Source organism: Gopherus evgoodei, chromosome 12 (genome assembly GCF_007399415.2).
Source record: "Gopherus evgoodei ecotype Sinaloan lineage chromosome 12, rGopEvg1_v1.p, whole genome shotgun sequence".
Classification (NCBI taxonomy): Eukaryota; Metazoa; Chordata; order Testudines; family Testudinidae; genus Gopherus; species Gopherus evgoodei.
In genome coordinates this window covers 26,517,361-26,530,006 of record NC_044333.1, presented here as the reverse complement: position 1 = coordinate 26,530,006, position 12,646 = coordinate 26,517,361, and the positions used below count along the sequence as shown (strand labels likewise).

At 40.8% G+C, this 12,646-nt stretch overlaps 1 protein-coding gene across 1 annotated transcript in view; it reads right to left on the bottom strand.

Annotated features, from left to right (window-relative positions):
- Positions 1-12,646, bottom strand: part of CMTM4 (CKLF like MARVEL transmembrane domain containing 4) — a 66,413-nt gene that overhangs the window by 11,138 nt on the left and 42,629 nt on the right. Inside the window, exon 3 of the mRNA XM_030582285.1 lies at positions 882-980. Within this exon, the coding sequence (XP_030438145.1) occupies positions 882-980 (99 nt within the window). The remainder of the gene's footprint in view (positions 1-881; positions 981-12,646) is intronic.

Here is a 12,646-nt window from a genome sequence, read left to right as displayed (position 1 = left end):
TGAGTGAGAGAGAAGCTACCAGCTTATTGCTTATCCAAACACTCAGCAAATGGTAGTGATTTTGATCGCTCTGGAGCTAATCTGGCCTCAAGCCAGTGACACAAAGAGAAATGACCTAGTGCCACAATGAGAATTCCACTCTCACTTATCTATTATGCTGTGAAGCAATGCAAGTTAAATACTGCTACTCTACCATATGGCACTGAATGGCAAGGATGGAAGAGATCATCGTCCCAAGATCAGACCCCTCAAAGCACAGGAAATAAGGAGTTAATTTTTACTTCTCCTCAATTTCATCCCTGCAAAATTCTGTGGAGAAGTTATGTGACTTTAACCATTATTATACTCAGCGTCGTAAAACTCATTAAAATTTGCCAGTTCAGGAACAAAATCGATTCACTTGCCCTTATGATGGTTGTGGTAATAAAAAATGAATACTCTTTTACTCACCCATAAAAGACAAAAACTTACTAAAGAGAATGCAAGTAGAATTTTGCAAGACTTTAAAATGAGTCTGATTTCATGCATAGCTGTAACCCTTTATTAAAAGTAGTAAATAATAAAGTATTTGCCAGTGACCATTCAAAGTTATAGAATACCGGATCAACTAAGCCTAAAACTTAGTTTCTTTGGCTCTCACCATTAAAAATTTTGGGGAGAAGGCTCATCCAATATCACCTCATGTCACAGAGGGAGAGCTGATTTCCTTGAAATCAAAACATCGCTACTAGCCAAAAATGTGTAGATGATGACCATTAAAGTATATAGAGATGTGTGAACAAGGGTGAGGGAAATATCCAGTGGGGTGCACGAAAAAGTCACCCTTTACTTCTGATGAAAAATAATTGTCAAGAGTAAAGAAATTTGAATTGTTTTCTTACCACAGCAGCAATTTCTGCTCCAGTTTTATGGTTCAAAGCAGCAAGTACTACAGATGCAATGAAAAAGAAGAAAGTGCTGAGTCCAGTGTTGACAAGATCCTATAAAAATAAAGTTATTAGAATTACACACAATCATCCTTTTTTGTTTTATACTGAATGGATTAAACACAGAGGAAGATCAGAACAGAATCTGCATTAACACTCCCCCAACTTTTATGTAGTTTATCCTTTTGCAAAAAAGGCACTGATACTTATCCAGGAAGTACATTACACTCAAAACATACACATACACAAATATATATACATGCTATGCGAGTAACATTTGCAAATCACTGCAGATTCAGAATATGTTACATCAGTTTCTATTCAGAGTTAGTATTTAGAAGCAAAAAAGCACTGCTAGTACAAACTGTGAATACAACTATTTTAGTACAGCTGACATTAAAGGAATCTGCAGCATTTCAACTGCTTAATCTTAATGCAGCTCTCATGTGTGACTCAAACTACTGCTCCTTCAAGCCACTGGAGCCAGACAGTGTCTTATCTGTAAAAGTACTCCACACTTTATGGCACTATATGAATAACACAGAATGTCTATTTTCTCTCTCTCTCTCTCTCTCTCTCTCTCTCTCACACACACACACACTTTTATTAATATATGTATTGGATAAGCAAATATGTAATATTCACACACTATTTATATATGTCCATAAAAAAACCACATACTCTCTCCAAGAAGTTACCAAGATTAGAAAGAAATTTGATTTTTTTTAAATGTAGAAACGCTTGCAGCAGCAATATATGCAATTCAACTAACTAGATTCTGTGTTGCTTAGCAATGAAGTAATCATGCTGCTAAGCTTCCAGCATTCCAAATCAGGTCACTAAACATACTGCTGTGGAACAACTACATATTCTAAACTAGCAGCTATTGACAAGAGGGCTCTTTTCTTCAATACTCCATTCAACTGCCAACAGTTAAAAATCATGAAAGCAAGAGATAAAGTACCAAAAGAACAGAGTGGTAGAATCATTTAGTTTATAAAGAATCCCTAGTGTGCTATTTAGGGCACTCTCCTGCATCATTTTAAGGGAAAGAAGCCATTAGTGCTGCCTTGGAATCTAGCTGCTCAGACAGCAAGGTTACCACCAGTTCTTCAAGACAAGCAGAGTGCAATTATGAAGGTGAGGGAGACAGGGGCAAGGAAGAGAATGGAATGCAGCAGCTGAGGACAGGGCAAGGTAGGTAACCTTAAGGAACATGAAGTAATTGGGGGAAGGGAATAACACTAACTGAAGGGACAGAAGGATCAGCTTTGTAAAACCAAGACTGCAGTGCAAACCATAGTTTCAAATTCAAATGCGGCAACTGATAACTACAATATAAGATGTTTTGGAGGTATTTCCAACATGCCCATCACTGTATTATCTGTAATTAAAATGCACAGTTGTCCATAGTGGCCTCTGCTGTTAGTCTTTCCTACATTCAGCCACTTTGCTTACTGCCAATTCCCACTCTCCATCATTTATTGCAGCAACATTTTTGCAAAAAGCAAGTCTTGTTAAGTACTGAAAAAATGGTTATGCTTGGACTCCGATGTATTTCTTCAAGTGGGGCATTCCATGGACAAGGGCCCTTGACTAAGCTCCAAGAATCTCAAACTTTGACCTGCCCACAGCTAGCTGCACTATGAAAGCAGCTGTCACTGTGGGTTGTGAAAAGACATGGTAAGGCCCCAAACCATTTTCTGCCTTACAGGCCAAGGATTTGAAAAAAGCACTGGTAGGACAGATTATAGAGGGTGCAAATCACTGTCATGATATATGTGCTCATCTGGAAAAACTTCTGAGAAGATGGGCTACTACAGTCTGTACAAATTGGGGTTTGTGTTGTCTATGCTTTCAGCTCAGGTATAGTAAATTACAATGAGATGAATACAAGGATCACTATGGCCAGATCCTCCTCTAAAAGGAAGAGACAGTTTCCTGACACATTGGAGAAAAATCCATTGTTCACTACTATTGCAACCTGTATCCAGAATCAGTGCTGAATGCAGTAAGACTGCCAGGCTACCTTGAAAAAATGGAGGGAAAGGTCAGTGACCAAAGATAGCAAAATGCTTGCACGTGACCAACACCTGTCTAAAGAGCAGCTACCTCAAATTATTCCCACGCAAGTCTGAAGTGATGGTGGTTATATTTGCCAAGGAATATTACAACAAAGATCAGGAGCCTAGGCGTAGATGCTGAACAAGTATATATGAAGGCACAGGTCCTATCTTGAAGACCTGAGCATCCAGAAAACAAAGATGTCCACTTACTGCTTTCAGGGAGCAAGCAGCAATTCACAACCTCTCCAACTGGAGGAGAAATATACAGTACTGATCCCTGTGACTATATGAGAGATGCTCAGTACTAGTCTTTAGGTCCTGTTTGAGAGGAATGACTCAAGTCATCATAGTGTTGCATTGTCCACTTCAGCTAAGTCTTGTAAAGAGGTCAGTAACACCTAGCCTTAATGCTATTCAACATTCTCATCAGTGATTTGGAGGTAAATATAAAATCACTGCTGATAAAGTTTGCAGATGACACAAAGATCAATGGAGTGGTAAATAATGATATGGGTAAGGCAATCGTTCAGAACAATCTGGATCGCTCGGTGAGTTGGGCCCAGTCAAACAAAATTCATTTCAATATTACCAAATGCAGAGTTTAGCTTTAAAAAACGAAGAAACAAACAGTTGAGAGGTGACTTGATTACAGCAGATAAGTAACTTCATAGAGAGAAGGTGCTAAAAGTCTCTTTAATTTAGTGCAGTATTTCCCAAACAGTGGGTTGTGATTGGGACGGCTGTTGATAGGTTGTGGGCCCAGTGCAGAGGCCCAGCTGGTTGGGTGCAGTGGGGGTGGTTTGGAGTTTGAGAGCAAGTCCACCCTGCAATGGTGGCGCTTGTCCTTTCCAAGTGTTGTGACTTGATTCAGAGATTCTAAGACCAGAAGGGACCATTGTGATCATCTAAGTCTGACCACCTGCAAAATGCAGGCCAAAAAACTACCTCAAAATAATCCCTAGATTGGGGTAGGCAACCTATGGCACGCATGTCAAAGGCGGCATGCAAGAGGATTTTCAGTGGCACTCACACTGACTGGGTCCTGGCCACCGGCCTGGGGGGGCGCTCTGCATTTTAATTTAATTTTAAATGAAGCTTCTTAAACATTTTAATAACCTTATTTACTTTACATACAACACTAGTTTAGTTATACATGTGACAGACCCAGGCCAGTGGGGTACAGGAGTCTGGTAGAGGGCAAACATACTGGTCACTGGATGAGTAGTTTTCTGTTCCCTGAGTGACCAGAGCGGGGGCTGCACTAGAGTAATCAGGAATGTGCTAGAACCAATTCAGGCAGACAAGTTGGTTAGATCACCTGCAGCCAATCAAGGCAGGCTAATCAGGGCACTCAGGTTTAAAAAGAAGCTCTCTCCAGTAAGGCGAGGAGGAGCCAGAGGAGAGGGAAGTGCATGTGAGGAGCTAGGAGCAAGAGGCACAAGGAGCTGAGAGTGAGAGGGTGTGCTGCTGGAGGACTAAGGAGTATAAGCGTTATCAGACAGCAGGAGGAAGATCCTTTGGTGAGGATAAAGAAGGTGTTTGGAGGAGGCCATGCGGAAGTAGCCCAGGGAGGTGTAGCTGTCATGCAGCTGTTACAGGAGGTACTATAGATAGCTGCAATCCACAGGGCCCTGGGCTGGAACCCGGAGTAGAGGGCGGGCCCGGGTTCCCCCAAAACCTCCCAACTCCTGATCAGACAAAGGAGGAGTTGACCCAGACTGTGTGGAAGATCACTGAGGTGAGCAAATCTGCCAATAAGCGCAGGACCCACCAAGTTAGAGGAGGAACTGTGTCCCATATAGACTTATATATTTTAATGTTTTTAGAAGGTCTCTTTCTATTACTGGCACGTGAAATCTTAAATTAGAGTGAATAAATGAAGACTCGGCACACCACTTCTGAAAGGTTGCCGACCCCTGTCCTAGATCATATTTGTTAGAAAAACATCCAGTCTTGATATGAAAATTGCCGGTGATGGAGTATCCACCATGATCCTTTGTTAATTGTCCCACTGATAAAGTATTCTCAGCATTCAAAATTTACACCTTATTTCCAGTCTGAATTTGTCTAGTTTCAACTTCCAGCCATTGGATCGTTGTTATACCTTTCTCTGCTAGACTGAAGAACCCATCAGACCTTTCTTTCTCTGCTGGAGCAAAGAGCCTGGCTCTCTGCTCCAGGTGCTGAGACCTAGCATATGAGGCCTCACACCGCTAACTAAAATGTGGTGCAGCCACCCTTCCATCATGATGGATAGAGTGGGGATGGGCCAAAATACCCAGAGCACAGAACTGGGCCCAGCCCTGCAGGATGAGCTTGCTCTTTCCCAGGCTCTCCTCCACTCTGGGCCACTAAGATTGTAGCACCGGGGCAGAGGTGCTGCTGCAGGTAGTTGGTGTCAGTATGGGCATAGTGATCGGTCATCACAGAAGAATGACGACACTGGTTTATGATTTGTGCCCCTCCCCCCTCCAATTCCCCATGAAGTTGGATCTCAGTGGGTCACAAAAAAAGACAAAGTGCATTTGGTGGGTCGCCTTGTAAGGAGTTTGGGAATCACTGACTAGTGTACAAAGGCATAACCAGAACCAAGGGCTGAAAGCTGAGGCCAGACAAATTCAAAGTAGAATTGCACTCATTTTTAAACAGTGAGGGTGATTAATCACTGGATCACTCTGCCAAGTGAAATGGTGGCATCTCCATCTCTTGATGTCTTTAAATCAAAACTGGATGTCTTTCTGGAAGGTATGCTTTAGCCAAACAAGTTATTAGGCTCAACACAGGGGTAACTGGGTGAAATTTAATGGCCTGTGGTATACAGGAGATGAGACTAAATGATCTAATGATCTCGTGACCTTCAACTCTGTACCTGAACATCCAAGTAAAAGGATACCGAGTAGTACAGGCAAGGAGTTCTGCCCTGTCCATAAACAGAAAGACCAATCAATGCCTCAAGACCAATTGCCATGTCATAGGCTAGTCTGAAGTCTGACTGTGAGAGGTCTAAGACAGAATGTGAAATACTGCTGAAGTTAGACTATCCAGACATTTCTCCATGATTTCTCTTAGGAAGGAGAGCTCAGAGGCAGGGTGGTAGTTGAAGAGCCTGTCTAAACTAAGGCAAGTATTTGTTATCGTGTTCTACTGAATTTTTTCAAGAAAGTTGTCAAGTTTCTCCCTCTGAAAAAGCAGTGCTTCTCATTTCAAATGAAAAAACATGACAGCCTCAAACTTTAAATGCTAAAATCTGGTCTGAAGAAGCTAAAGCCCAAAGGAAGAGAAAAAGCTATGGTGAGGATTCTAGAAGCAAAAGATGTTTTGTAAAAATATATATATATACATATACACACACATTAAGATGACAAAATGAGTAACCATAACAATAAAAAAGAATAAACTAATTGAAAAAAGATGTAGTTTCAAATCTGGCCATGATGTAGCTGAAGTTTTTACCATTGTACTTATAGACAAAGTAAAACCACATCACACAGATAGAAGAATTTCAGCTGAAATTACAGCAACCTCATGAGACAGCATGTTGCGCCATAAAACAGTGTTCAAAGCTGCTGTCCATAACAGAATAAAGTCTAGGATCTGAGTCAAATCCACTCTAGACTGCTACTGATCCTTTACTCGCTCAGAAATAATTTAATGTCAGATTGATTTATTGTTGCTTGCCAGTGATTTGTTATCCAATGGTCATATTAACTGTTCTAATCAAAATGAAAGAAGTATCTAAAATTTGTCAGATAGTGACACTTTCAATGTCGTATCCATGGGGCAGATATTTGACTGACAACAGTAGGTCCACAGGGCTACATTTTCAAATCCTGATTCCCATTTTATGCTACACATTTAGCACTGTGTCACACTTTTCGTGCCCACAGCTGACAGAAGGTGCACATGTTACTAACTAGGTGGCAAACTACCTGATAAGGATGGGCATTGCTCTGGCTCAAAAATCTCAGCAATGCTGGATGGCAGAGCAGGGGACAAGGGAGGCAGGGAGTGATCCGGAGTTATTACTTGTAGTACCACAGTACCTAGCAGCCCAAGTCACAGATCACAACCCTAGGTGCTGTACAAACAGAGCAAAAAGAGTCTCTGCGCCAAACAGCTTACAATACAAGACAAGGACAACAGATGGATACGGACCAAAGGGGGAGTACAAAGAAACAAAACAGTATTTGTCAGCATGATGAGCAGTGGTCTCAGAACACCAGCAGCCTGTTGTCATGTTTTGTTTTGTAGGCATCATGGAAAAGGAGAGTTTTGGGAGGATTGTGAAAGATGGTAACGAGTTAGTTTTGCAGATGTTTCCGGAGGTATTGCCTTAGAACAAATTATACTCTTCCAGGCAATTGTACCAGCAGATTACAATAGTGGCTGCACAGATAAAGGTCTCATTAAAAAATGTTGTGATCCAATCTTCAGCTACACGGAATGTAAGTGTGTGTGACCTACATTACCATCCAATTTTTCAACTGTAAAATTAAGACTAGGTTTTACTTCAATTGTATTTCTGTGTCTCCAGCCCTGCCTCAGGAAGTGGACAAGAAGTCTGAATGACAAACAGCAGAGCAGGGCACAGCAAAGCAGTATCCAGGCAGCTGACAGAAGAGGCAATCCAAGGATGCTCTAATGTGCAACTTAATCATCCCATAGTCTTTCACCTTTAAGAGTCAAGCATGGACAGGCAGAGGGAACCACAAGCCTAACTGTAGTGGAGAGACTGAATAGAGGCTGTGAATTTGAAGAAGGCTGTTGCTGCTTATAGGCGGGAAGTAACTTCTGAAGAGCTGCAAAGGAACAGACAGGGAAAGAACCTTTCTGTTAAGCATTCCAGATTGGGTCCATTGCCAGGAGCTGGCTGTCTTGCCCAGTGGTGGCAGTGGCAGCTGCGTGCCCTCACCCACTCATCTCCAAACCTGAACATGTGTAATTTTCCAGGAGAAATTCTGGATGAAAACTGACGCACAATCCATCAGAAGTTATGTAAAGGCAAATCATGTATTTTTTAAAATTCAATTACAAGGATACTTATTTTATCAAGGCATTTTAAAAGAATCTCTCTCTTTGCCATTTAATTCTTGAAATCCAAAAAGCTTACATTTAACTATTATAACTTCCATCTAAATGTATATAATCTGGAAAAGAAACCTGCATTTCAGTGGGATGAGTTTGTCAAAAACCTGTTATAGAAGTTTGAGGTCTACCACTCTCCAAGTTAGTTTCTGCAAAATAGAGAGCTGAAACTAACATTTTCTTTTAGCTTCATTTTCATTGTCCAATGTCTCTAATTCTTTCCCCAAACCATCACTTTACTTTACAAGGTTTGGGCTGTTTTTTCCTTGTTCCTGTGTGTAGCTATCAATTTTAAGTTCATACACATACCAGTCAGTTTGCTGAACCCAATCTCCCTGGTCACCCCATAATTTTACTGTGTAGTCATGTTATTAAACATCATGTGATCACTCGCAGTGCAGTTACTAATGGAAACATGGTTTGCAAAGTAAAAATAAATCATATAAAGAAATAACCAAATTAAATGTGTTAGAATCCAATTCCCACCCCTCTCATCTCCATATTAATTTATTTTTACCCATGCAACAAAGCATGTATTCAAATACTGGATACTGCAACTAAAAGAATTCAGGATTCAAGTTAGAAATTTATCCCACGGGGACAGGGTCCCACCTATGGCAAGACAGTCAACAGCAAAAATTTTCAGAAGTGACTAATGATTTTAGGAGTTCAACACTTTCTGAAAATCAAGCCACTTTAAGACAACTCAAATTGGGCACACAGAAAAATTAGGTATCCAAAAATCACTAGTTGCACCTGAAAATCTTGGCTAATATTTTAAGGGACAAGACATGATTTTGCGGCATTGGAAGAGGTGGTCAGGGTCAGAAGATTTCGTCCTTATATGGCTCTCGCCATTTCTGGGTGTTTCCAGAGGCTTTGCTGGAAGCAGTGTTTCTTCTACAAGAGTGACAAATGTGTCATTTCTATTCACTGTTTTAACATTTCCCCCTTTTTATTTTCTAACTTCTCTTGGTTATGTGTGTTTTTTAAATTCCATGGTGTTCAGTCTCCTGTTCTCTCTCAACCCATTGCACCTTACTACTTACCAATTATTCTGCCAAGTGTTTCCAGTCCTAGACATTAACAGACGTTACTGTCTACTGTTATACACATCACTAGCAACAGAAGCCAAGTGCTAGTAGTACTCCCTGCATTTAAGCTAAAGTTTTACTAGGGCATCGTTAGCAGAAGAATGCACGACCCATGATGATTAGAATATTGTGAAACATCAAATAGGGATGGTGCACCTAGAACACAAGCCTGCCGCATATAATAAACCTTGACAATGGTTCATAAAATTAAGAACATGAAAATGATGGCTCTTTAAAGGACATCTCTGTGACAGATATGGCAATATCCTGCAGTATCCTGGATAAACTTCACTGAATTAAGTTAAACCTTATTCAATTAAGTTTAGTATCAGAGAAGTAGCCGTGTTAGTCTAGATTTGCAAAAGCAGCAAAGAATCTTGTGGCACTTTATAGACTACCAGAGGTTTTGGAGCATGAGCTTTCGTGGGTGAATACCCACTTCATTGGATGCATGTAGTGGAAATTTTCAGGGGGAGGTGTATATACATGAAAGCAAGAAGCAGGCTGGAGATAACGAGGTTAGTTCAATCAGGGAGGATGAGGCCCTCTTCTAGCAGCTGAGGTGTGAAAACCAAGGGAGGAGAAACTGGTTTTGTAGTTGCAAGCCATTCACAGTCTTTGTTTAATCCTGAATTAATTGCTCAATTAAGTTTATATATCATTTTGGGCCAGGGATTATATGTAATTCCATAGGGGAGGAGAACCACAGCTCTCCAAGAACTAAAAACAGTGAGCAGAGATTAGTCAAATTCACTCAGATTGTAACACCTCACAAGAGGTACCACCCTCTTGGCAAGACTTGTATATCCTGATTCAAACTGTATTCTCCAGCAAACCAACAAAGGCCTTGGCTACACTGGCGCTTTACGGCATGACAACTTTCTTGCTCACGGGTGTGAAAAAACACTCCCCTGAAAGCAGCAAGTTACAGCACTGTAAAGCGCCAGTGTAAACAGCGCTCCAGCACTGGAAGCTAATCCCCACGGGGAGGTGGAGCACCTGCAGCGCTGGGAGAGCTCGTTCCAAGCGCTGCCGCCGCGACCACATTCACACTTCAAAGCGCTGCTGCGGGAGTGCTCCCATGGCAGCGCTTTGGAGTTTCGAGTGTAGCCAAGCCCAAAGAAAGGACTTTTGGATAGGATAAACAGCCTGAGTTTAAATTAACTCAGGGCCTGATTGTGCAAACGGACAGGACCTTCTATCCAAGGCAGGTATCAATCCGCCTTTGAAAGGGTTAGAAGAACTTGATCTACTGATGAGTATGTTTGTTCTGAGCCCAGGTGGGTTTGAAAAAAGTTTATCACCTGGGAGAACAATTTTTGGAGCTGCGGTGATCTCTCGTAAGCTTACTAGCATGTCTGTATGTTCTTTTATTGTTTTTAATATGTTTTCTCCATAATGCTTTCACCTTAAGAATAAGTGAGCTTGCTTTGTGGTATCTTTTACCTATGGGCAATTATGCAGTTTATAGCCTTTGAAGAGAAAGCAAAGCAGGCCTGCTGAAGCACTCTGACTTTCTGGGGAATTCCCAATGTAGGCAGGGAACTGTGCAGTCTGGAAATACCCCACTCAGGAAGGAGAGAGACTCATGTCTCTGCCCAAGAGAGGTATGAATGGGGAACCAGAATCCTAAGAACAGGTGCCTCTGCTGGACAACGGAGGCAGAATACAGGTATAGTTGCCCTGAACTGCAAGAACCTCTTTCTTGGCAGAAGTAAAAAATAAAAGACAACTTTTTCCGGTTCCCATGTAATATCTACAAGCAGAAAAGGTCTGGTGCTCTTTAACAGTCTCCTCTGTGATGCTCTTTAACCTATAACTTTGAAATGGAGATATTTAAAGCCAAGATTGATACAATAAAAACAGTTTCTCCCGAGCAACATCCATTATTTTGCTGTCACCTACCTGGACATCTGTACCCATTGTTTCCCTCTCCAGCTTTTCTGAAAAGCTCTAACGCATGTTTTCAAGCAACATGAATATCCAGTGCTCAATCTTCATGTTCAATGAACCTGTGTTGGTTAACTGGTATCTGACACAGAACTGAGGGAGACATGAGCCAACATTGCAATCCAGCCAGATTTGATTTTAAAAACCTAATACATGCTGATCTTCTAACATTCTTGGTAACTGTTGGCCTTGTGTTTGTTTTAGATATAAACAAATCACTGACTAACATGAATAGATATAACCAAAGTCAGATCATCAACAGACAGTATGACAAACATTCTAGTTGAAGCAATTGGTTATGTAAATAGAAATTAAATGTGAATACTAAGTCACAGAAAAGTTCATTTTACTGATAGAATAACTAAAGATCTATATCTGCAACAACTCTGCTCATCCGAGAGATTGTTCAACTTCAGCATGCTGGACTGTGTGCCATAGCAATTAATGATGATCTGCAAGTTCACCACCCCCATGTTTACTGGGGACGTTTTGATTCTCTTAGTTCTGACACAGACACATTGTGGCTTTGGGAAATTATTGTAAAACTACTGCAGATCTCTGCAGAAACAATCATCCTCTATAGCAACATAGGACAATACTCTAATACTGAGACTATATATCTGGTAACCCAGGTGCAGGGCTTTCAAAACATCTAGATTTTTATGTTCTTTTGTTACATTTCCACTCTTGCTCTTAACTAGTCATACAATCCTTGTTTATGTTCCATGCCACTGTGTGTTTCAACATAGTTCTGTCAAACCATGACCCTTTGTATGCAAACCCACAACAAATTCCACTTGTACCTCACTTATGTATTTCATCCTGTCCAAGCAGCTTATGCTTCAAATAATAAACAGATAATGAACACATTTTGCCAAACGTAGTTATACTAACCACTTTGTTATGAGTAATTTATCTGAAACATTTCTATGCAGTTACAATGTCTATCGATCATCTAGAACATGTGTAGAAGTATACATCACATTCCTTTCTGCTACATGCAAGTATCCTTGAAAAATAGCATGCACACCTCAGCACATCTTGTGTATCAGAGAGGAAAATGGAAAATTCTACTGTCATTTCCCCCCAAGTCTTCACGTCTCATGGTAATGTTGATAATCCTAGGCAGCACAGAGGAATGACTGATCCATTCTTTTATCTCACTGTCACAGATACACAATTTTTAGCTCTCTTTCCAGAGAAGTTTCTTTCCTAGCTTCAGAGATCCCATGTTTCTTTCATATACTGTATCTCAATAATATTCAGGTGGCAGTTGCATTTCTAATTAGGATGAAAACAAAACACTGTTGCTGAAATGGCTGAAAATGTAAGAGCCACAAAACGATGGATTTTGTAATATTTGCGTATCTGTACTAGATGTTGGCAGACTGATTAATTTTTACCATAGACAGAGGAGTCAGGCAGAACCCAAGGAACATTTTTTCTTATTGTGGCAAACACTGGTGTTGCTAGTAAGGATTACTGTCACTAACAGGGTGGCCTAGTTAGGGATAAGACTGATGTA